This window comes from Carcharhinus amblyrhynchos, chromosome 13, assembly GCF_965287045.1.
Source record: "Carcharhinus amblyrhynchos chromosome 13, sCarAmb.v2.hapA, whole genome shotgun sequence".
NCBI classification, from domain to species: domain Eukaryota; kingdom Metazoa; phylum Chordata; class Chondrichthyes; order Carcharhiniformes; family Carcharhinidae; genus Carcharhinus; species Carcharhinus amblyrhynchos.
The window spans coordinates 44,896,913-44,919,481 of NC_137336.1; the positions used below are offsets into that span (position 1 = coordinate 44,896,913).

General features: G+C 41.2%; 1 protein-coding gene across 4 annotated transcripts in view; it reads left to right on the forward strand.

Annotated features, from left to right (window-relative positions):
• ppargc1b (peroxisome proliferator-activated receptor gamma, coactivator 1 beta) overlaps window positions 1-20,295 on the forward strand; it is a 135,835-nt gene extending 115,540 nt beyond the window's left edge. For 3 of the 4 annotated variants that reach the window (XM_080201627.1, XM_080201628.1, XM_080201629.1), the window contains 8 exons: window positions 740-2,096; window positions 3,599-3,638; window positions 3,837-3,910; window positions 5,777-6,629; window positions 12,792-12,888; window positions 16,748-16,869; window positions 16,982-17,133; window positions 18,932-20,295. In XM_080201627.1, the coding sequence (XP_080057753.1) occupies window positions 740-2,096; window positions 3,599-3,638; window positions 3,837-3,910; window positions 5,777-6,629; window positions 12,792-12,888; window positions 16,748-16,869; window positions 16,982-17,133; window positions 18,932-19,035 (2,799 nt within the window). In that variant the 3' untranslated portion in view covers window positions 19,036-20,295. The remainder of the gene's footprint in view (window positions 1-739; window positions 2,097-3,598; window positions 3,639-3,836; window positions 3,911-5,776; window positions 6,630-12,791; window positions 12,889-16,747; window positions 16,870-16,981; window positions 17,134-18,931) is intronic. The other variant, XM_080201630.1, reaches the window with a different exon arrangement.
• Window positions 20,296-22,569: the final 2,274 nt, after the last annotated feature.

Consider the following 22,569-nt stretch of genomic DNA (forward strand, 5'->3'; position numbering starts at 1 on the left):
GCCAGGATGTTGTCTGGTATAGTGGGAAAGTCTTATGAGGAAAGGCTGAGGGACGAGGCTATTTTCGTTAGAGAGAAGAAGGCTAAGAAGTGACTTGATAGAGGCATACAAGATGACCAGAGGATTAGATAGGGTGGACAGTAAGAGCCTTTTTCCTCGGATGAAGATGGCTAGCACGAGGGGACATAGCGCAACATCGAGGGCCGAAGGGCCTGTACTGCGCTGTTATGTTCTATGCCGTGAGCCCCTGCACCTACCTGGCCCTGGGCTCTGGGACAGAGAAGATAATCTAGGGACTGCTTGTAGACCCAGTCCTGGCCAATGGTGCTGCGGACACAGCAGCACTGCCACCAAATCAGATTGGCTGGCAGCTCTATGAAGTGGAACTTCTGCCCAAGTGAGCCCGTCTGCAATCAATCAAAACTTAAAACGACTGCAGGGAGGCAAGTGTCAACAGAGTTGCACTCTTTACTGAATCTTCAGGTGTTGGAAACCCTTCGCTGGAAAAATCTTGCCCCATGAAATAGCATTTGGCGCCTCTACATCTACTCTCAAGACATGAAGAAAGCTGTATAGCTGAGGTGCCAAATGTGATTTGTTGACTGTTCCCATGCATCACCAGCTTGTCTGAGTGGATACAATGTTAGAGGAACAAGAAGAGTATAAAGATTCAACTTTTAATGAATTGATCTGTTTCATGTTGATTGTTATCTAATCCTTTTTTTTGTCTTAAAAAAAGGTGGAAGGTCCACAGGGCAGTAAGCCACACAGTACCTGCCAACGTCAGCATCGAGCATTCACAGAGTTACACAAGCACCTGACTTCAACTACCTGCCCTTCCCTATTAAAAACAGATGATTCCAAACTCACTAATAAAGACCAAAGCAGTCCAGTGCGGACTTCACAGTATCATCAGTCACATCACCAGCAAGGTGAGAGTGAGGATGATGACGATATTGATGACGATTGTGTTAATGGTGGTGCTAACAAAGAATTGGATTGCTTCAGTGATGGGAGTGGGGAGCACAAACAAGGACAGAACGTTCTGCAAAATGGCACATCTTGCGTTGCATCCATTAATTCTGAAGATGGGGTTGCATCAGATTGGACTAAAAGCTCACAGTTTACCACAGAAGCAGAATTACATTCAGTAACTGAGCTTATTAAATACATGCACACCTATTGTCTTCCGCCTAGGAAATACCTGCTAGACATAACTGATCAAAGTGACGGTTATAAAAAACAACACCCTGCCTGCTCTCTGCAAAAGCTTATAACCCCCAGTGTAGACAAACAAAAACTCTCCAATTCCTTCAATTCAAATGTCAGTCCAGGGCTGGGGAGGAGCACTCCAGACATGTGCAAGTGGAATGTAAAAAAGCTTTCCAAAGGTTCCATGCTGAGGGAGCTGTTGGAAAACAATATTGCTCTGGATGTGAGCAAGCCTTATAGACTTCACAATCCTTTATATCCTGTTTACACTCTCAAATCTGGTGAAGGCCAGGCTGATCTCCCTCAGGTAGTGCCCAAGCATGAACGTGACAGTGCTTATTGTGCTGAAACCGTCAAATGTACATTGATAAAGCACAGAAAGAAATGCAGCACGAATAAAGCTGCTAAAGTAGGAGACGCAGCAAGGAAACAGGGAAGTGCATGCCTTGCGGTTCGGCGCTCACTGAGACTGAACCCTCAGGCTAATGAGATTCTAAGTTCCGACTTTGAGACAGCATCAGGTGGAGGTTTGACTAGAATAGATTTGAAGAGGTCACTCAAGGAATCTGGGTCAGTGAATGTGCAGATGATGTTGGAGGAGGAGAAGGAGCAGGTAGCGGAAATTGAGATAGATTGTTCTGGACAGCAACTCTGTGACAGTGGTGCGCACATTGTGCCCGATGGCCAGCAGCATCTGCAATCCTGTAATCGAGTGCAATGGACTGAGAAGAACAACAATGAAGAAAGCTCGTTTATTCCTCACCTTCCTGCAGTTGCCATGGTTCCATGCTCTAATATAGTTGAGGACCACCAAGCCTCCACTGCACAGGACTTCCCATTAAATGAAACCAGGATGCAAGAAACCAAGACTAGCAGAAAGCTAGGTAAATCCTATTTAGCCTATCTGCTTCATTCTTTTTAATAATTATACAAAACTATGCCCCTGAGTCTCTTTCAAAGCTTATTATAACATTCCTACCGTCTTTTGGAAAATTACATTCATTTTCATTAATGCAGAAAATTAACTCCTGTAACCATTTTCAGGCACTGTTTATCCTCACCACTATATTACCTTTTTGAGGAGGCATTTCTCTGTTGGCTGCTTCTTACGATGATCTGATTTGCTTTTGCCTTGTTTTTTGTCACTTTTTGTGGTGAGAATGCCAAGAGAGGGCATCTCATTTTGTGATGTTAATTTGTTGCACCGTTTAACACTTAACTGGAATGGCTAGATGGTTAATAAAAAGTTATTTAATTCAAAAAAAAAATCATTAGCCAGTGTATCAGTATTGGAGGTTTAAACCACATTTTAAATCTTGCACCTATCACAGCTTAGGGGCATCTTAAAGGAGCCATTTCTTCATCCTTGGGTTCTGTATCTCCCCAGTTGAAATCCTTCCAGTACTGGTTTTCATCCTTACAATAATTGTTTTCTCCATTCTGGTTGCCTGAATTTGATAAAAGTACCAACTGATAATTTCCAATTTCAATAGAAAGTGTAGTAGAACAGTTCAGAAACCCTATTTCTATTTGTCTCTGGTGCCAATATGGTGTGTTTTAGTTATTACATGGAATAACTTAATTGTGTCCAGTGAAATGCTAAATTGAGCTGCAGTGCACAGAAATTGGATAGGGAAGTAGTCTGCATCCTGTTAGGCAAAGCACATAGCAAAACTTAAGGAATGGAGCAGGCAGCCACTTTAAATGGTGTTGGTAGAAAACCAGCAATCTTTCCATTTACCCATCCATTCGTTGGCTGAACATGATGATAAAACTGTATCTTTAGAAGCTCCAACTTTAACATATACTGAGCAGCACTTGATCCGCATGTGGAACTGACAATGCAGCAACGCATGTTGGAAGCTTTTACCTACAATAGGCCGTCTACATGCAAAGTGCCAGTGTCCAGAGTGTGAATTGGTGTGCCAGTTTTACAGTAGTATAGTTTGAGGAAAATGATGGTATCTACATACTAAGACAAAGTTTTCTATATAAAAGAGATCAATCCCAAACCAGACGATTGTTTGCCAATGCACCTTTGATTACATCACCTATCAAAATTACTCATCCTTTATAGTTGTGAAGCAATTAAGAGCTGTAATTTTTTGGCTGCATTTGAATGATTTTAATTGATGTACATTCTAATTTGTGTCCAAGTTCAATAGCTTGTTTTCAACCTGTCTTCAAGTCTTACCTATTTCCTTTCTCATATTCTGTGTATTTTTGTTCTGATTATGGCTGTGCATTCTCAATATGTTCCAACGTTGAAAATTCTTATGAGTATCTTGAAAGTCTCTAATAACTAAAGATCAAATAATGTACACGATTTACAGAATAGCAACAAGTTACCCTATAATTGACATTGTGTAAACATTTATTTTTGCAGCCAAACCTACAAGCTTGTTACTGAGTCCAGAGTCTGAAAGGTAGGTGAAACTCTATAGAGTTAGGGTTCGGCAGATATGGAATGCAGTCCGGCTCTTAAAGTTTACATCCTTCGATTAGACTTCCATCCTTTGCGAGTCAACGCTTTGCAATATCATTTCAAGATCTTGTTTGGTGTATTTAAGATATAATGAGAAATATAGCACAGCTTCCATTGATTGTATTTCCCCCATTTTCAGTGACTCCAAAGATTCTCCTCTGGAAAACAAACCTTTTGAGCAAACGCTAAGCGTAGAGCTGTGTGGAACTGCTGGTAAGGATACAGATCTGGCAACTGAAGCCATTACTAATATAGATCAGTGTAATGTTGTCCTCAGACTGGTTTAGGAGAGAGAAGAATTTTATAAAGGAGTGAAATTGCTTCATTGACATTTGTTTTTAGCCAAATGAAATACACTGTCTAAGTATCTTTCAAAAAGATGGGAGAAATAGCAATGTATAGAAGTGTGTGTGTGGAAATAGCGCTGCATTTTTTTAGTAAGATGTATTTCTTAATACATCTATTGAAGCTGTTTTAGGCTGATGCAGACAGCTTTAGAAATTCCTGATTTATTTTATATACCAGCGTGATGTTGCTCTTAGAAGAGGATGACAAAATTGGGTGCATCTAATGTTGTTCCCTTCTCAGGTCTAGAACGTGTTTCTGCTGTGAGCAGAATGTTAGCATATACAGACAAGTAGAAGATTAAATTTTAAAAGTGGGGTGCTAGTTCACTGTGGTTCAAGACCTTTGCGTGTTTTCTTTGGCAGGGGGTTTATTTTGTATATCAATATGATTTATGAATATGAAATATGAATCATTTAGATTAATTTCTAATGTGCTTTAACATCTGATGCGAACAAGTGGGGTTTAATTTAAATAACGATTATTTCTCCTTTCACCAACCATCTGTAAACAGAAAGGTGTTTTGCTTTTCTTCCCCTTTATAAACAGTGGCATATTTCCCAACCCCTTGGTTTTGGTGCAATCCAATTTTCTATTAATAGCCACAAAGCAAGATAAGATTAACTCAAAGGGTTAGTTTATCTGCGCACACTTAAAATGCAAAAAGAGGGTTCGCAACATTTCCCTCGCATTAAAATAGTAAACAGAGGGATAGAGCAAAGAAAGATTTGTAGTGCAGAAATCACAGGGAAAATAAATAAAGCTTCCAGTGAGTTCCAGGGTCCAGCATTAAAGCCCAGTGAGGTATTCCATCATAGACGTTGGTGGATTGAAAACTGATGCTGTATCTTTTCTTTTCTGGTGGTGTTTTCTTTCCTGGTGGTGTTAATTTTACACGATGAGATTGGTATGCAGAGATAAGTCAATCATGTAGGTAATGATACAGGGTAGATAGAGCCAGGTGTCTAACCTGGGACAGAGCTCCTTCAATAAGGCCTGTTAATCAGATATTAAACAGCTGGCTAAGCTTTTCAGCTCAACAAGGCAACTTGTTCCACAAGCTAGAGCCCATGTCTCATGGCTCCCACCTCTCTGCCATCTTTGACTAAAGATGTGTATCTATCATCTAGATTCCAAACACTAGTAAATGTCTCTACCATTAGGAATTGGAAGGAAGGTTGTGGGGCTTTTGTCTTAGACAATCCATCTCCTTGTAGTCATGTCCGGGTTATTAAATGCTGATGGCCTTTGTATTTAAAGTTGGACTGTGCAGCCCACATGGGATTGTTCGTGGTTCCTCAGAGATAACAAGGTGCATGTTTTCCTATAACTAACAAGTTATTTTGTTCAGAGGTCATAGACACACTGTTTCAGCCATTTTAAAGGTCTTCTTTAGTCCTAAAAAAATTTAGAAATAATGATGAGCATTATTTTTTAAAAATATACAGAGTAAGGTCTTAGTCCCCCGCACATCTGAGAGGCAGGGGCCCACTACAAAAGGGCAACACGTGGAGTGGTGTCCAATTTGATGTAGAAATATAAGGAAAGGGCACTTTGCTTTTGTCTGTTCCCATATTTCACTTTGAAGCATTGTACAATATGATGGTTGTGCTGATTACAAAGTATAAAACACCTAAGTGCTGTACTAATGGAGTGAAACATTCCTTCGTGCCACAAAAATGATGACAATTATTTTATCATAATCAGTACCAATGTTAGATATGTTTTCTCTAGGACTTACACCCCCAACTACTCCACCACACAAAACAACTCGAGATGATCCTTTCAAGACAGCAATAAAGATTGAGTCGTCTGTTGGCAACACAATTAACCAGTTACCATCAAAGAATCATTGGAGTTCTTTGTCAAAAAATCTTGTTAGTAAACATCCTGAGCAAACTGAGCTCTATGCTTACCTTAGCAAAGCCACCGTTACCCCCGTTCAAATGGAAGGCAAAAAAATCAAACGGTCATATACCAGGTGCTTTGGTGATCATGATTACTGTCAGTTGTATAGGTCAGAGACTGAAACCGAAAGAAATATTCTGAGACTATACGAACTTCCAAACTCCAGTGGCCAACAGAATGTAAAGGAAAAACATGACAATTCTTCATTTTACAGTGAAAAGAGACAGAAGATGTCTCCAATTCCAAATCATGGACCTAATAGTGAGAAAGTAGAGATGAGCAAAGAGCTTCCAGTTCAGAGCAGCAATAAGAAATCAATGAGAGACCAAGAGATAAGAGCCAAATTATTCAAGCACTTTGGTTACCCAGAAGAAGCCATCACCAAGGAGGAGAAGCAGCATAACTTTGAAGGCAGTGATTGTGATCCTAACAAACGCTGCCACTATTCAGACACAAAACTACAAACTTGGGTGAAGAAGCCTGACACCAGTTCTTGGGCTCTGTCACCATCCATTTCCCTGCACAAACAATCCAAGTCACCACCAAAGGACCCTATTCATCCTCAAGAGCATCAATCAGACAGGGAACGAACAAAGTCCTGCTCTAACCAACAGCACAAAACAACATCTGGATCTTCACGCACACAATCCAGATCTCCCGTGAAGAGGGAATCCACCAGGTAGGATATTCAAAATACGCACTTTGAAGAGAATAAAAACATAACATTTGGACCAGGGATGGGTCATTCATCTCATCTGTTACCTATCAGCATAGAGTTCCTGACCATTTCCCTCCCACCTCCAGCTGATATCTCCCTTAAAAACATTATCATGACGTCTCCATTAATCTTAACCATCATTGCAACAGATCCAAATTAAATACCTGCTCTGGAAATCTGTTTCACTATTCTGTGGGGGCAGTGCAGTGGCTAGCAGTATTTAATCCAATCCTTGAATTCAATTAAATCCCAGCTCCTGGCTCCCATTCCCCGATTCCCTTACTCCCAGTTTCCTGTCTCTCTCTCTCTCTCTCTCTCTCTTTCCCCCTTCTACAGTCCCGAATTCACTGTCACTCTTCTCCCAACCTCCCTGATTCCCTTGCTCCCACTTCCCAGTCTCTCACATTTCCCCCTCTTACAACCCTGAGTTCACTGTCACTCTTCCCCCGACCTCAAGTCTCTGTTCACCCAAGCCCTGAACCCCTCTCTACTCTCCCTCTCACTCCTCTCTAGATTCCTGGTAGCTAATTGGTCCCCTGTCCAGTTGTCCCTAAACTGGGGCTGGCACCCTATGGAATGCAAAGCCAAAGGCTTCTTCTCTAAGGTGGTAACCAGGGATGTCATGAAGCAAGGTAACCTCTACTGCAGTGAGAAATTCGAAGCACAAAGTTCCCCTTGATGCTAACAGCAGTACCTGGGAGAATCACACTCAATCCAAGATATTTGATAGCCTACACCCATATTATGAAGTTACAATCTCTATCAACATGTGATTGACATTCAAGGCTGCCTGTGAATTGCTCGTAAATATCATTTGATACTGATCTGTCATTTGAAAAAGAAGTTCCAGGCTTTGCTTGCAAGAGACGCATATGACTGCACATAGGTCATTGTGCCGTAAAATTTTACAGCACAGATAGAGGGCATTAAACCCATTATGGACTGCTGCAGCTCACATGCTATCCACAGCTCCATTCCTGCTCTCCATCCATCCTTTTCATATGCTTTTCTTTTCATAATGTAAGTCATTTCTCTTTCACAAACTATTATTGATCCTGTTTCCAGCACAGTTTTGGATCGGGCTTTCAGTACCCTAACAACTCTTTTCTAAGTAACCGTCTGCCTTCTCGCTTGTGCTGATATTAAATTTGTGCTGTTAGTTCAGCCACCAGTGAAAATAGTTTTTTTCCCTAGCTTAAGGTATAAAAAATATCTCTGCTAGATTTCTTTCTTAATGCTAATGATCCAGACCTGATTTAGAATCAGGTATTCAATTATCGCTGTGGAATATTTTAATTTAAACAACAGTTGTGGGAGATGTAAAAAAACACTTTTTAAAAATTTTATATCAGGGCTCACTTCTAAAAATTGAACATTCGTCAAAGAATTATAGAATTGAACATTCTGGCTGCAACAGTAAGATGTTAAAATCTAAGTAAACACAGAAAAGTAAATTTTAGCATAATGTAGCTCTGGAGTGATGGGCACTGTCACTTTGTTTAGGGTAGTGAGCGTTTATTTTCTTTATTCTGATGAGCAAACAGAGTACCTTCAATGTCATAACATTTCAATGTATGGATGTTTATGGATGACATTGATGATTCAGTTACTGATGTACACCAGTTTAATGATGGCATTTAACCTTGTGAGTCAGTTGTAAACTTCTATTTTCTATAGATATTTGTTTACTCTAAAATAGTCGTGTTGTTTATTCCCAACATTTTCTAATTATGACCATTCAGTTTTATTGACTCAAAAAGCCACATAGAACATAGAACACTACAGCACAAACAGGCTGTTCGCCCACAAGTTGTGCCGGTCATATCCATACCTACCAGGCCATAGAACTATCTATAACTCCCAATCCCATTAAATCTCATAATATTTCTTTACTCCCAATTTCACAAAACTCTTCAGCCCAAATTCAGAAAAAAAGATTTACAAATCAGAAGACTGAAATATGGCACGTTTCAACCCCTGTTTGATTTACATCCTGTCTGTTGGTTTCTTTTACAATGTTAATACTGTTTGTTTAATAATCTTCAGTGACAGATTTGGAGGATTTACTAATCCAAAGACTATAATGGAGCTATTATCAGCAGTTAGCATAATGTATTAAATTTACAGAAAACCTGACTTACCTAGTTAACTAAATAAACTAGATGCGCCCATATTCAACTCAACCACATATAGCAACCTGCATCTTTTTCTCTGGTCTGTCTGGACTTAGCGTTTCATATCTATCTCGTTCAGCACTCTCAGACTCTCCCTATTGTCTGATGCTTCTGACATAAGACCTAACACCAGGTCTCTTTAGGTCCTCCTTTGGATGTCCCTTGGGCAAAATCAGAGAAAAGTGAAGCATGATGCTAAAACCATCTCCCCCTCCCTGCCCACCTTCACTTCATTGCCAGCCTTGTTTTAGGCCTGCACTAACTAGAGCCTTTGGACCAGGTCTGGTGATCCAGGGAATCATGGAGAATGGTTGTTGATTGGGTGGGATCAGCAGAGGAAGACTTGACGATGCTTTTCCATCCATATTTACTATATTTACAAAAGAGTTTGTTCTACTCCTCTAATATTTTCCATTATTGCAATCCATTTTCTCAATCTCTTTGAGCAGTTTGGCATTCTGCTCTCAGCCTCTCCGAGTCTCTGATGGTTTATGCTGCTGGATTGTCCACACTGTTAGACCTTCTTCCATTTGCTGGTGGTCAGCACACTTCTTCTATCTCCAATGCTCTTTTCTCTGACTGTACTCTCTGACATTCTCTAGTTGATCTCTCTAAATTCCATTTGTTTCATTGACTTTTGCAAATAATCATAAATTACATTCAAGTAATCAACATTAAGTTTTATTTGGCTAATTAGTTTTACTGCCATTATGAGAACAGTAGGTGCTTATCATATAAACTCATAAACTTCTTTTCAGTTGTAACTGATTGCTATTCTGGCATTCACCTTTCTTAATTTGAAAACTGACTTCAATGCATCAAACACTATTACCATAACGAATCTGAATTAGTCATTAATCTCTTGGAGAGCAATGAGTTCATATTCCATTTCTTTATACACTTTTGATGGGATGTGGATTGGTTGTCGTTGGCTAGACCAGCATTTAGTGCCCGTTCCTAATTGCCCTTGAAAAGGTGATGATGAGTCACAATCTTGAACCACTGCATGTGATGTAGGTACACACACAGAAAATGCTGTTAGGAAGGGAGTTTTAGGATTTTGACTCAACAACAGGGGAGAAATGCTAATATATATCCAAGACAGGAGAGCGTGTGGCTTGGAGGGGAACTTGCAATGATGATGTTCCCATCACCATCGCTGCCCTTGACCTTCTAGTTCATGGGTTTGGAAAGTGCAGTCAAAGGAGCCTTGGTGAGTTGCTGCAGTGTAACTTGTAGATTGTACATACTGCTACCACTGTGGTGAATGTTGAACGTGTGCATGGGGTGCCAGTAAAACAGGCTGCTTTGTCCTGGATGGCATTGAGCTTTGTGAGAGTTGTTGGAGCTGCATTCATCCAGGCAAGGCAGGAGAGTATTCTATCACACTCCTGAGAAGATGGAGGCATATAGATGAAAGAATCAAGGCACTGTAAAAGGAAGTGTGGTGGGGATAGGAAATCATTGAAGAGAGGAAGAGAATGTTGGAATAAGGGAAGGGAGGAGAAGCCATGATGTACTTAGTGTATGCCAAGGTGGCTACAATGTGCACAGTGAAGAACTGGAGAGGAAGGGCAGTACAAACAAGAAAAACTGGTCAAGAGAACAGGTTGGTAGAATTCATGCAGCTAAAATGCTGGGTTTACCATTTGATTCCAATAATTATAGGGAGGTGGATGGTGACAGATATAACACTGGAATACTTCAAAGTTGATGTAATTAGGGAATATCTGGACTCTTCCTAGCTGCCTTGTTTGTGTATTCAGGTGTGTGTGTTTGTGGGTGGAAGCCCTTACCCTGAGGCAGTCATAACAGTGAAAAAATTGGATTTGACCTTGCATTAGAGCAATTTATTGTTGTAAATGCCTACCACAGCAACATCTACAAACGTAGCAAGTGTAGATGAAAAACCTAAAATTGGAATAGGACTTTTCAGTACATTTTAAAACAGAATGTTGTGAGCTGTCTATGATTTTAAATATACCACACACGTTAAATGTTATACCTGACTGGAATATGATGACATGCTTTTATGTAACAACATTTATCAAATCACCTGTTCCAGGCTTTACTACATTTTATTTTCCTATTCTCTCTCTCTCTCTCTGTCTTGTTTAAATGCTCTACTCTTGCTGAGGTGCAGTCCCAAAGGTGCTGGTAACCTAATGGCATTTGCCCAAGTGGAGTGTCCTTATTGGTTGGATTACGATTCTGGCTTTTGTGCAACTCAACCTATCCAACAGGGTGAAAAGGCATTGTAGTCAAACCCAATTCTTCCCTCGCCGAGGGCAGAATGCTCCCAAAAAATTCTGTGTCGAAGTCATGTGAAAACTGGAGTAATTCACACTATTTTTCAGTGAAAGTTCAGAGAGGAATCTCCCGCACTCTGTGCACTGCAGAGGTCACCAGCGTGACTATCGTTAGATTTCAAGGGGTGGGGCCTATTCCCAGTAGAGAGGCTGAAATCAGCGCGCTGAGCAGACCACTGCGCACATGCTGATCTGTTGGTGCCGAGATCAGCGCATGAGCAGTGGCCCCACATTGATGGTCTCCTGATTGCTGGCCAGCCCCTCGATCCCCGCAATGCTGGCTCTCTGTCACCCCCACCCCCCTACTCCCGTCCCCTGCCTCTGCAGCCTGATCGCTTCCTCCCCTCCTCATCCCCCCCACCCACTGTGATCTCCAGCCTTCCCCACCCCCCTTCTCTGATCACCTCACCCCCACCTGCAGTCCCAAAACTTCTCCCCCTGCACTGCCGACACCGCCCCCCCCCCCCCCCCCCCCCCCCCCGCCCCGGCCAAAAGCAGGCTGATACCCCTGCCAGCCCACCTCGATCGCTGTACTTCCTCCTTCCCCCACCAATCCCTATGCAGAGTAGCAGCGGGACCCCCCCAATCCCATCGATCATTCCCTAGAGCCCACACCCTTGGCATTGCCCCATGCCCGATGGACAGGTCCAAGGTGCCCCTTGGGCATTGGCACTTTGCCCCTTGGGCAGTACCGGGGGCTCAGGCTGGCGCTGCCAAAGTCTCGATGCTCAGGGGCACCCCCCTCTCGCTGCCAATCTTTTGGGGGGCCCCCCAATTGCCCCTCATCCCCCTTCACTCCAATGGACAGGAAAGTGGGAAGCTAATCCCTGCTGGAGTGAAACATTCTGGTGGAGTGGGACACTTTGGTTCCGGGCCTGCTAATTTAATTTAAGTTATATGGAAATTAGTACTTAAATCACTTTTGTGTCTCCCGCTGATTGCTGGCGTGGAGCAGGCACCACCAGAAATCCGGCACTGGGAGACGGAAACAGGGCACGAATGCTCACACAAACCCCATAAGAACTCGGCCCCAGCAGGACTCTCCCAACCTGCTGTGCTAGAAAATTAGTGCAGTGGGGTGGGAGAATCGTGGCCCTAATGTCTATCCACATATACACTTTACACAAAGGCACAAACAGGAAGGAAAGCTGATTCCTTCCTCCCTGCAGCCTCTCCCCACCCTCCCCCCAACCCCCACCCAAAGGAGCCGGAACCAAATATAATAATGATGCTGTGCCTGACCTTAGTTACATGTATCTGTTGGCCTTTGTGCCTTTAGCCATGGGCAACTGAATGGGCCCTTGCACGATTTTCTTATCCAACTTTGAGCCCAGTGTACTATTGCGTATTGTTATCTATTCTGATCATCCATTTAACTGCCTTATTACCCTGTTGGATAGATTACAACTTTGTTTGATGAACTATGTCAAATAAACATTAAATATTGTAGAAATTATAGGAAAAGGTTAATTTAAGCTGTTGAATCTGTGTCCCTGCCAGTTCTCCAGCTGGTGCTACCTATTCCGTATGAAAATTTATCATTGATACTTGAGTTTTATGAAAGCAGCATTTTTTTTTACAGTAACATATTTTGAACTTGTTGTTGATTAGAAATTATGGCTTTTCTGAAAATTCCACAGAAATAGCAGTCAGGACAAATATTCATACAGGAAGCAAATTTGGAAGGAAGAGTATTTTGATAAAGCAAACCAAATGGACAAGAAGAAGAAAGCCATGGTGAGTACTGTAGATAGAGTGTATGGAATCCAACATCGATCTATTATTTTGTTCAAGTGTGGGCCAGCCGGGGTGCTTTAAAGGTCCACTACTCAGAGTAAAGTAACTTTGTTTACTAATTGTCATGAAGATTGATTTGGATGGACTTCACTCTGCTAAGCTTACTCAGAACAGATGGGAGCAAAAGATGAGGAAATCAGGCATCAAAACTCCCAGCCTCCATTTTCCTTCTCCCAGACCCAACCAGGAGATGTTACTTCTGCTTCCACAAGCTGCTACTTCACAGCCAACCCAGTACGGCATGGAGATTGCATGTTCTCTCCATGTCTGCATGGGTTCCCAGAAATGTGTGGGTTTGGTTGATTGGTCATGCTAAATTGCCACTTAGTGTCAGGGGGACTAGTAGGCTAAATGCATGGCATTATGGGGATAGGGTCTGGGTGGGATTGCAGTCATTACAGACTTGATGAGCCAAATGGCCTCCTTCGGCACTATAAGGATTCTATGGTTCTACCCTGCTTTACGTTGCCAGGATGTCTGACCCTGTCTCACCTCAGTCAAGTGCTGATTTTTTAAAAATAATTTATTTTTAAAATAAGTTGCCCTCTAGTGTTCCAATTAACTTGTCTCCAGTTCATCAGATGCTGGTGGCAGACCTGCATCATATCCATACTTCTACCAAGCAATGACAAGCTCCCTCTTGGTGGAAGGGGCTCCTGTGATCCTGCTTAATTCATCTAACCAGGAAAATGGTTTGGTTCTATGGTGGATTCAGTTCTGTGATGGGATCGGGCAGAAATTCAGCCTGGTTTCAATTTCACCATTGAGACAGCCCATTGCCTCAGAAGACGATATGAATTTGGACCTCTAATTTCCACTCCTGTTAACTTTCCTGCTTGCAGGTTTATTTCAAACAGGTCCACTCAGTGGAATTGACCATAGTCCTACCTGCCCCACCCCCATAACAAGAGTGAGAGAACAAGAAATTCCAAATTCCAAATTATTTCAATCTGTTTTCAAATCATTCTGTGTGGTCACAGAAATCTGGCCTTGCACTCGGTGCAAATTAGTGTTGGAAGAAACTTAAATATGAATATTTATGGATGATGATTTTTCCAAATGTGCTCAGCCCATTTGGGAGATGCATTTGGGTTGCTGATGCTGATTTTACTGAGGTTACTATGCCACTAGCAGCGACTAGGGCCTCATTCATCGCTCTGTTGCCTGAGAAGGATTTGTTCTTGGGGCTCTAACGTTTAAATCCTTTGCGTCAATGGTCACCAGCTTTAATCTCAGCACCAAGAGCGACACATGCTGTATTTAGATAGTAATTGGTTGTGACACTGATCTAGCTTGGGTGCACGTTCATCATTAATTCATGAGCAGTTAACAAGCCCATTCATGTCAGCTAAGTCCAATGTTAGCATTACTGCTTGTGGATTTACCAACGTATATTTTACTTGTGTTTCCCTGAAAATCAGGTGTTTAATGGTGGGATTTAAAATGTTTTAAAAATGCTACTCTTTGCTTTAGCTCTCACTGCAGAATACCATATGCTGGCCATGCGTTTCACTGCAGTCAGCTGCACGCAACTTTTGTATAAATCTGCAATGATACCAATGTTGAAATCCAGCTAGCCAATAGCTCCAAATAATGTGATATCCTCAAAAGTGGCCTGCATTATGAGCCTAGGATGTAACAATTGGTTTTGTAAGCTAAGGCACAGCAGAAGCATTGTCCTGTCATTCAAAATAACATGGAAGACTGAAAGAAGGAATGCAGATTTTTGGTGGCACCAGATTAATCTTATTGCTTCAGGGGAGTTCAGGGGCTTGCTGACCAGGGATTTCGGGGGAAATTGCTTCAGAAATAAATCTAGTTAATGTACATTTTTTTACAAGTACCCCAACCTAAAAAAAAAGAAAAACTGTAACATTTAGATATCTATTGACTAATCAAGTCATCATAATAACAACTAACTTGCATTCATATATCGCCTATAATGTAACATAATGTCTACGGCACTTCACAGGAATGTTTTCAAGTACAATATGACTCTAAATCACGTAAGGCGCTAATAGGATAACTGGCCAAATTCTTATTTAAAGAGGTAGATTTTTGGGTAAAAAGGTAAGAAATACATGGGAAGGGAATTCCAGTTTAGGGACTTGTCAGCCAAAGACGATGCAGTGATTAAAGATCGGGATGCACAAATGGCCAGATTTGAAGAAGAATGGAGATCTTCGAGGGTTGTGGGGGTTGGAGCTGGTTAGAGCAATGTGAGAGGCAAACATTAATATTGAGTGGCCACGGTCATGTAGATTAGCAAGCAGAAGTTTTTACTAGTTTGAGATCAAATCCTCCACGCCAGCATTCACCACAGTATTCTGCCTCTTTCTTGGCCAAGTCACAAAGATGTCATACCCAATCCAGTTTACTACTTTTTCCACAGAGATCCTCACTCTTTCAGTCTTTCTCTGAGTCCTCTGGGGGGGGCGGGGGTGGTATTTGGATCTCAATGCAAGCAGATTAGCCATGATCTTATCGAATAGTGGAGCAATCTCGAAGGACCGAATGGCCTACTTCTGCTCCTATTTTTCTTGTTCATATGTTCCACTTTACACAGGGACTACGCTCCCTCTCTCCTTTATTTTAATCTGGCAGCCCTCTCTCCATTTCAAAGAAGCACTCTGTCCCATCAGCCCCTTCCCCCAAGATGGTGCAGGCACACTTTTCCCCTTCAATTTAAAATTTGTTCTTTTACACCCCACTTACCCACAAAACACTTTGTATGATATTCCTTTATCCAATACTATACTTGAAATATATACTACATTTAAAACAAATTGGTCCAAGTAGATATAGGGTGTCATATTCACGTGTTAAAAGTTCATATGCCAGTAACGACAGTAATTTTTAGCCTTGAACTCAGTGAAATAACAGGTGTCAGGATGTGACTTAAGGGCTATGTTCTAATTCTTTAGGATTCAGTGATGACTGTAAACTGCTGAGTCTTTGGTGCTCTGATCCATGACCTCATTTGAACCTTTTCACCAGGTTGCAGTAAAGAAAAAAATTTGTTCTGTTCACTGCTCATTTTTTAACTTTTTAAGTAAAACCTTTTCTCCTGGATATTGGTGACTTAAGCCCTTTCCCAAGCTTCAAAAATGATCAACCTTTTGTAATTTGTAACCTGAAATTGACCTGAAATTGGTGACAGCCTATTTTTTTAATCCATTGTTATGACTTGTCAAATTCATTTCAAAATATAAAGCCCCAAGGTGATTGCAAGCAAGAGAGATGATTCTTTAAAAAGCTATCATCCTGAGCTAGATTAGAATTGAAGTTTCTGAAAGAAAACCTGCAGTAGTCCACTGCCTCCTCCCTGCCACCCCCACCCTCCAGGCCCATGCACCCCTTTTGTGAAAAACAAACTTTCATAAAAAATTGAAAATTGACTGGCCTAAAGCAAGTTGGTCAGTCTGAATTTTTAATTTCCTTTTTATTCATTTGTGCGACATGGGCATCACTGGCCACACCAGCATTTACTGCCCATCCCTAGTTACCCTTGAGAAGATGGCGGTGAGCTGCCTTCTTGAACCGCTGCAGTCTATGTGCTGTGAGTTGACCACAATGCCGTTAGGAAGGGAGTTCCAGGATTTTGGCCCAGTGACAGGTAGCTGGTTAAAAAAACCGCAGGAACATGTTGATCACGTGCACGACAGGAAAACAATTTGTGACTTGATGTTCAGTGACAATAATTGAAAATGATTTATTGATTTAACACAATGCACGCCAAGCAAGTGCCTCACTGAGAAGAGATTTCATGAACTGCACCAAATTGTGTTCACTGCTTCAGGATGAATGTCGTATTGTCTACGTTGGAAAGCTGGCATGCAACGTAACCCAAGCAGAACTGAAGCGGCGCTTTGAAGTCTTTGGCGAGATTGAAGAGTGCAAACTACTTGGTCAAGACAGGGGGTAAGGATTTAGAAAGCTGTCCTCTACATTAAAAGTCACGGAAGAAGTTATATACTCTAATTTACAAATATTATTTTCTGTTTTAATGCAAGAATATCTTTTTGAAATGTAGTGACATGTATGGATACATCGCATATCGCTACAGCGAGGATGCTTCTTTTGCTCTGAAGAATGGGCACAATTTGCAGAAGCAGAATGAGCCTGCCTTGCAGCTGTGCTATGGAGGTCTTAGACGATTCCGGAAAACCAGTTACACTGACCTGGGTAAGGGAGCTTGTATTTTAGTATTCATGTTCTTGTTAAACAGTTGAGCTGTGCTGTGGTGTTTATCAAGGTAAAGGAAAGGAAGTATATTCTTGTGATGTGATGGCACAGCTTATTTCAACATTCACAACCACTCAGTGTTCCAGTTTTTTTATTCATTCGTGTGACATGGGCAACACTGGCTGGCCAGCATCTGTTACCTATCCCTGGTTGCATTTGAACTGAGTTGCCTGCTAAGCCATTTCAAAGGGCAGTTGAGAATCAACCACGTTGCTGTGGCTCTGAAGTCACAGTCTCAGGGTGCTAACTCACTCACTCCCACCCACCATGAGAGTACCTGTTACTGTGTGTGATGAGAGTGAATGAAAACACTTCCTCCTCTCTCCCTCCTGCCCCATTAATTTCCTTCCCACCCCTCTCTCTATCACTCCTGCTCCCTCTCACTCTCCCTTTCTCTTTCTCCTCCCCTTCTGCCCCCTCTCTCTCCCTCCTACTCTCTCTCTTTTGCTCTCTCTCTCCCGCCGCACTCTCTCGCTCCTGCCCTCTCTTTTTCTCTTCCTTCCCCTCTCACTCCTCCCTCTTTCTCTTCCCCTCCCACCCCCTTTCTCTCCCTCACGCCCTCTGTCTCACACTTGTTCACTCACTGAGTCACTCGTGCACTCTCAGTCCATCACCCAGTGATCAGAAAAGGTGGGAGAAAAAGAGCATTGTTGGTAAGAATCTTCCACTATGCCTACCAGACCACATTCACAGGCCGTATCTGGCACAGGTTGGACAAGCCTAAGTGATACACTTAAGTACAAAGGGTTCACCAGAGTACAGGTTCCTTAACAATTGATTTGGTTCTCAATTTATTAGATATCGTATGTACTCTTTATATGAAATTTCTGTAAGTGCATGTATAAATGAGGTTTATCTGTACTCTCAAAGCCTTAATGAGTACTTTGGATAGTAAAACAGAGCTATCATGACTAATAGTCTGCTGAAGTGCATTTCATAGAATCATAGAATCCCTACAGTGCAGAAAGAGGCAGTTTGGCCATCAAGCTTGCACCGATAACAATCCCACCGAGGCTCTATCCCATAAGGCGGTTTAGAACGGAGTTGAGGAGGAACTTCTTCACTCAAAGGGTGGTGAATCTCTGGAATTCTCTGCCCGTTGAAGTGGTGGAGGCTGCCTCGCTAAATATTTTTAAGAAGCGGGTTGATGGGTTCTTGATAAGAGAGGGGATTAAGGGTTATGGGGAGAGGGCGGGAAAGTGGAACTGAGCCACAACAGATCAGCCATGATCTTATTGAATGGCGGGGCAGGCTCGAAGGGCTAGATGGCCTACTCCTGCTCCTATTTCTTATGTTCTTATAACTCCACATATTTACCCTGCTCATCCCCTGACACTAAGAGGCAATTTAGCATGGCCACTCAACGTAACCTGCACATCTTTGGAGTGTGGGAGGAAACCCATGCGGACAAAGAGAGAAAGTACAAATAACACGCAGATAGTGACCCAAAGCTGAAATCAAACCCTGGTCCCTGACACTCTAAAGCAGCAATGCTAACCACTATGCCACCATGCTGCCCCCATTTGAGTATATCTTGCATGGAATTTTGTTGGTAACAGACTAACCTTAGAGTACAATTATTGTAATTTTCTGTATCAAAGATTGCATTATAGTGAATGGAACCTAGTGTTGCACCTAGAAAATTATCCTGGTTAAAATCATTCTTTAGATTCTATTGAAGTCCTTAGTTTATAAAACAACAGTAATTCAGAACTAAAAATATCTTATTTAATTTTAGATTCCAGTACAGAGGACCTGGACCCTGCTCCAATTAAAAGCAAGTATGACACTATGGATTTTGACAGCTTGCTGAAAGAGGCACAGAAAAGCCTGACTAGATAACGGCCTTACATCTACTGCCTACAGAGGATGCCACAATACCTCAAACAAGGCACTTTTCATTTGTTTACCTCTGTCCAGTAGAATGGGACATTTGTCCTTTTACAGTGAAACAAAAATGAAGTTTACATGAACCAAGCTGCTTCTGTCTGTGATTCTTTGGGTAGATGTCAAATGTCACAAGTTTGGGCAGTTTAGTAGAACTACTGCTCACTGGTTGTTGTGTTCCCATGAGTATACATAAAACAATAGTGGAGTTGCAGCTGTGTTCACCAATTTTAATGTCTGTAGTTTGGGATACTGTGTTAGTATAATGGGAATTGGGTTAAAACCTCGGGTGTTTTACATGTTTCATGTGCTGCATTTTAAAATGTAATAGTTTACATGTATTGAAGCGTTTTCTGTTGTAATTTATTGTGTGCTTCCATTGTTTCAACTATGCACTGTAACTGTAGCCTTGCCTTTTCAGTCCTGAAATTTCCTAACCAGAAATGTTTACATGTAATATTATAGACCTTACTATCATTATAGTGAACTAACATATCTAGGTTGACAAAGCTGTACTGTAAGTCATTGAATAGGTGCATATCAAGAAAAAAAAAATTATAGCTGGGTGCATGAGTGATAATTCCATTAATTGGTGGGATCATCAGAATGTTATAGCTATAGCTGATGAAAGTAAATTAATCTAAAATCATATACTGACAAAAAGAAGAAATAATGTTTTATTATCGTTTCAGTATGTGTGCAATTCATTTAAAATGTATGAGTGGGAAGGTATGGGGAGTTCAGATTAAAAAGTTTGATTTTTCTTTCAACTTTTTTAATTTTTGGAACGCCTTACTTGTTTAATTACTGTTTTATAATTAGATTTTTCCAGACAGTTATAGTCCATTTTTGGTAATCTAATGTATTTTATTTATGATCGTAAGATTGAAATTTTGGAACCTTATACCTTTCCACATCAGCTTTAAGTGTGATTAAATAAGTCTCTAGCTTCTAAGCAAATGGCATATTATGTATTTTTTAAATCATATCTTATAGTTTCCTAGAGAGGTAATTCAAATCACAAACTGTATTAAACATTATATTTTAATGTCTTGTAAATATGTTGAAACCTTCTGAAAGCCCCTTTAATGCACTTGTTTACATTAATAAAATTGCAGAATGTAACCACATTCTTTTAACAATTGTATTTTATTTTTCAGTATTTCAATGGTTTGCCACTGAACATAAATAGCAATAAAATGATGTAGGAATTGATTTTTTTTTGTCCTAATTCAATTTTATCCACTGACCCATCAAACCTAAAGTCTGTCATTGAAAGGGAAAATAGTCTGAAAATGACTGGTCTGCACTCTAACTCACAGTGACCGGTTCTTCAGTGGCATGTAATGTTGCATAAACATTTAAACCTGTGATCGTTCTGATTTGAATATGCATGACGGGTTTTCCACAATGTACAACCAGTCAGACAATGGCTACGATCTCAGAAGTTGTTTGTTTGCTATCATGATGATAAGGAATATTAGCTAGCTTGGAAAATGTTGCTCCATTTGCAAAGCAAAGTATGAGTACTTGCTAGCACCAGCATTTTACGGTGGTTTCAAAGCATATGCGATAGCACATTTGATTTGAGCTCGCTAATGTAGCGTGTCCGTGAAGTAGAAAAAGCAAAAGGAGAGCTATTTTGATAAGTATCTGTAGAGGCACTGGTTGAGAATGTGATACAATGGAGAGATAATTTATGATGTGGAGATGCCGGTGTTGGACTGGGGTAAACGCGGTAAGAAGTCTGACAACGCCAGGTTTAAGTCCCACCGATTTATTTGATAGTAAACTCGCAAGCTTTCGGGGTTTGCCCTTTCGTCACGTGAATGGAGAGTCCCATTCACCTGACGAAGGGGCAAACCCCAAAAGCTTGCGAGTTTACTATCAAATAAATCAGTTGGACTTAAACCTGGTGTTGTCAGACTTCTTACTGAGATAATTTATGACAGAGGCAGTCTCTGAAGGGCCATTTCCCGATTGGCTTCAATTTTTAGGCTGGTGGGAAGATTGACTTCTGTTGGGGAAGGCCAAAATACAAAAAAGTTACACCACGACTGAGCATTGATGTGCAAGATTCACAGCCTGTCGTCAAACACTAGTTGAACGTTGAGGGAGAAGAAATCCTTATTTTCATTCCATTATAGAACGGAATTGATATATGGCACCCAAAAAAAATGGTTGTACAGTCAATGGCATCCTGCACCATTAAAAAGCCTGAAATCTTAGCAAAGCCCAGTGCTCATTCTGTCTCATTATCTCCAGCAAGAAAGAATGAAATGTAATTAGCTCAATTTGAATGCAGAGCCTTAGTAACATCCCTTATGCTGCAGTGAACGATAAACTGTGAAACATTACAAATTTCTCCAACCCCAGCCTGGAAATGCATGGAAATTCAACACTGTAGGGAAATTCGCAGTAATTGGCAGAGACCTTGTCCAGTTCTGAACCTAGGATTTTGGCTGCAACAGATGGGCACATTTCAATAAGAATGTCTTTTTGAAGTACGAACATCTTTGACGGAATTTTGCCGGTACGTCCGCTCAAGGTTCATACGATCCTGCCCGAATGGAGAATGCCATTCTTTGAGCCTCACCTGCCCCCCGAATCTGGGCGGATATAAAATTCTGGCCCTTATTTGTTGCTAAAATACAGAAAGGAGAATTGTTTCCTGAGCAGTCTAGATTAATATAACCTCCTCCTAATAGCTCTTCTGCCCTTCTTCCAACAACGTTTCCTACTCTTTGTGACCTCTGATCACAATTCCATGTTTGAAAGTACCTGATTTGTGCAGAAGCCCTGAAGCTGGGAACTGCCTCTACATATGTCTCTGTCCAGTACAAAATACTCTTTGGACTCAGATTATGGGATTGGATATAATACTGCCCACTCCTGACATTCCCTAATGTCAAAAGTGGGCAGTATTATACCCAGTCCCATATTAACCTTTTCTATGCCAACTCTCATACTGCACCTGTCCTCAAGTCTATATCCAATGTATTTACAATACATTCATGTTAATGCAACATATTTACATCTGCTATCCTTTCTTCCCCCAGACTCTGTGTTTACAGGTGCTCTGATGGCTTTATAGTTCTTCTAGATCTTATCTTTACAATAGTTAGAGTAGTGGTAGATTCTATTATACTGGGTAAACCAAAATAAATAGGAAATTGTTTTGAATAGGGTCACTCTGAGATTAGGTTGATTGATCTTAATTGTCACTTTTCATTATTTGGAGTTGAACACTCCTCCTCAGCTCTCCATCTGATGTTATTGATGGTTATTGGTTTATCCCATTCCTTATGGAGAGAACTTATCTATTGTGTTTATCCTGTTTTTCTTCATACCTGAGATGCACCCTGATGCATATTGGGATTGAATATTCCTCTTCATGTTTTGTTGGTGTGACTTATTAACAGGCTTATCTTGCAACTTAGCTCTCTGTGCAACAAGATTTCTTATTGGTTTGCTTCTTTGACACATTGA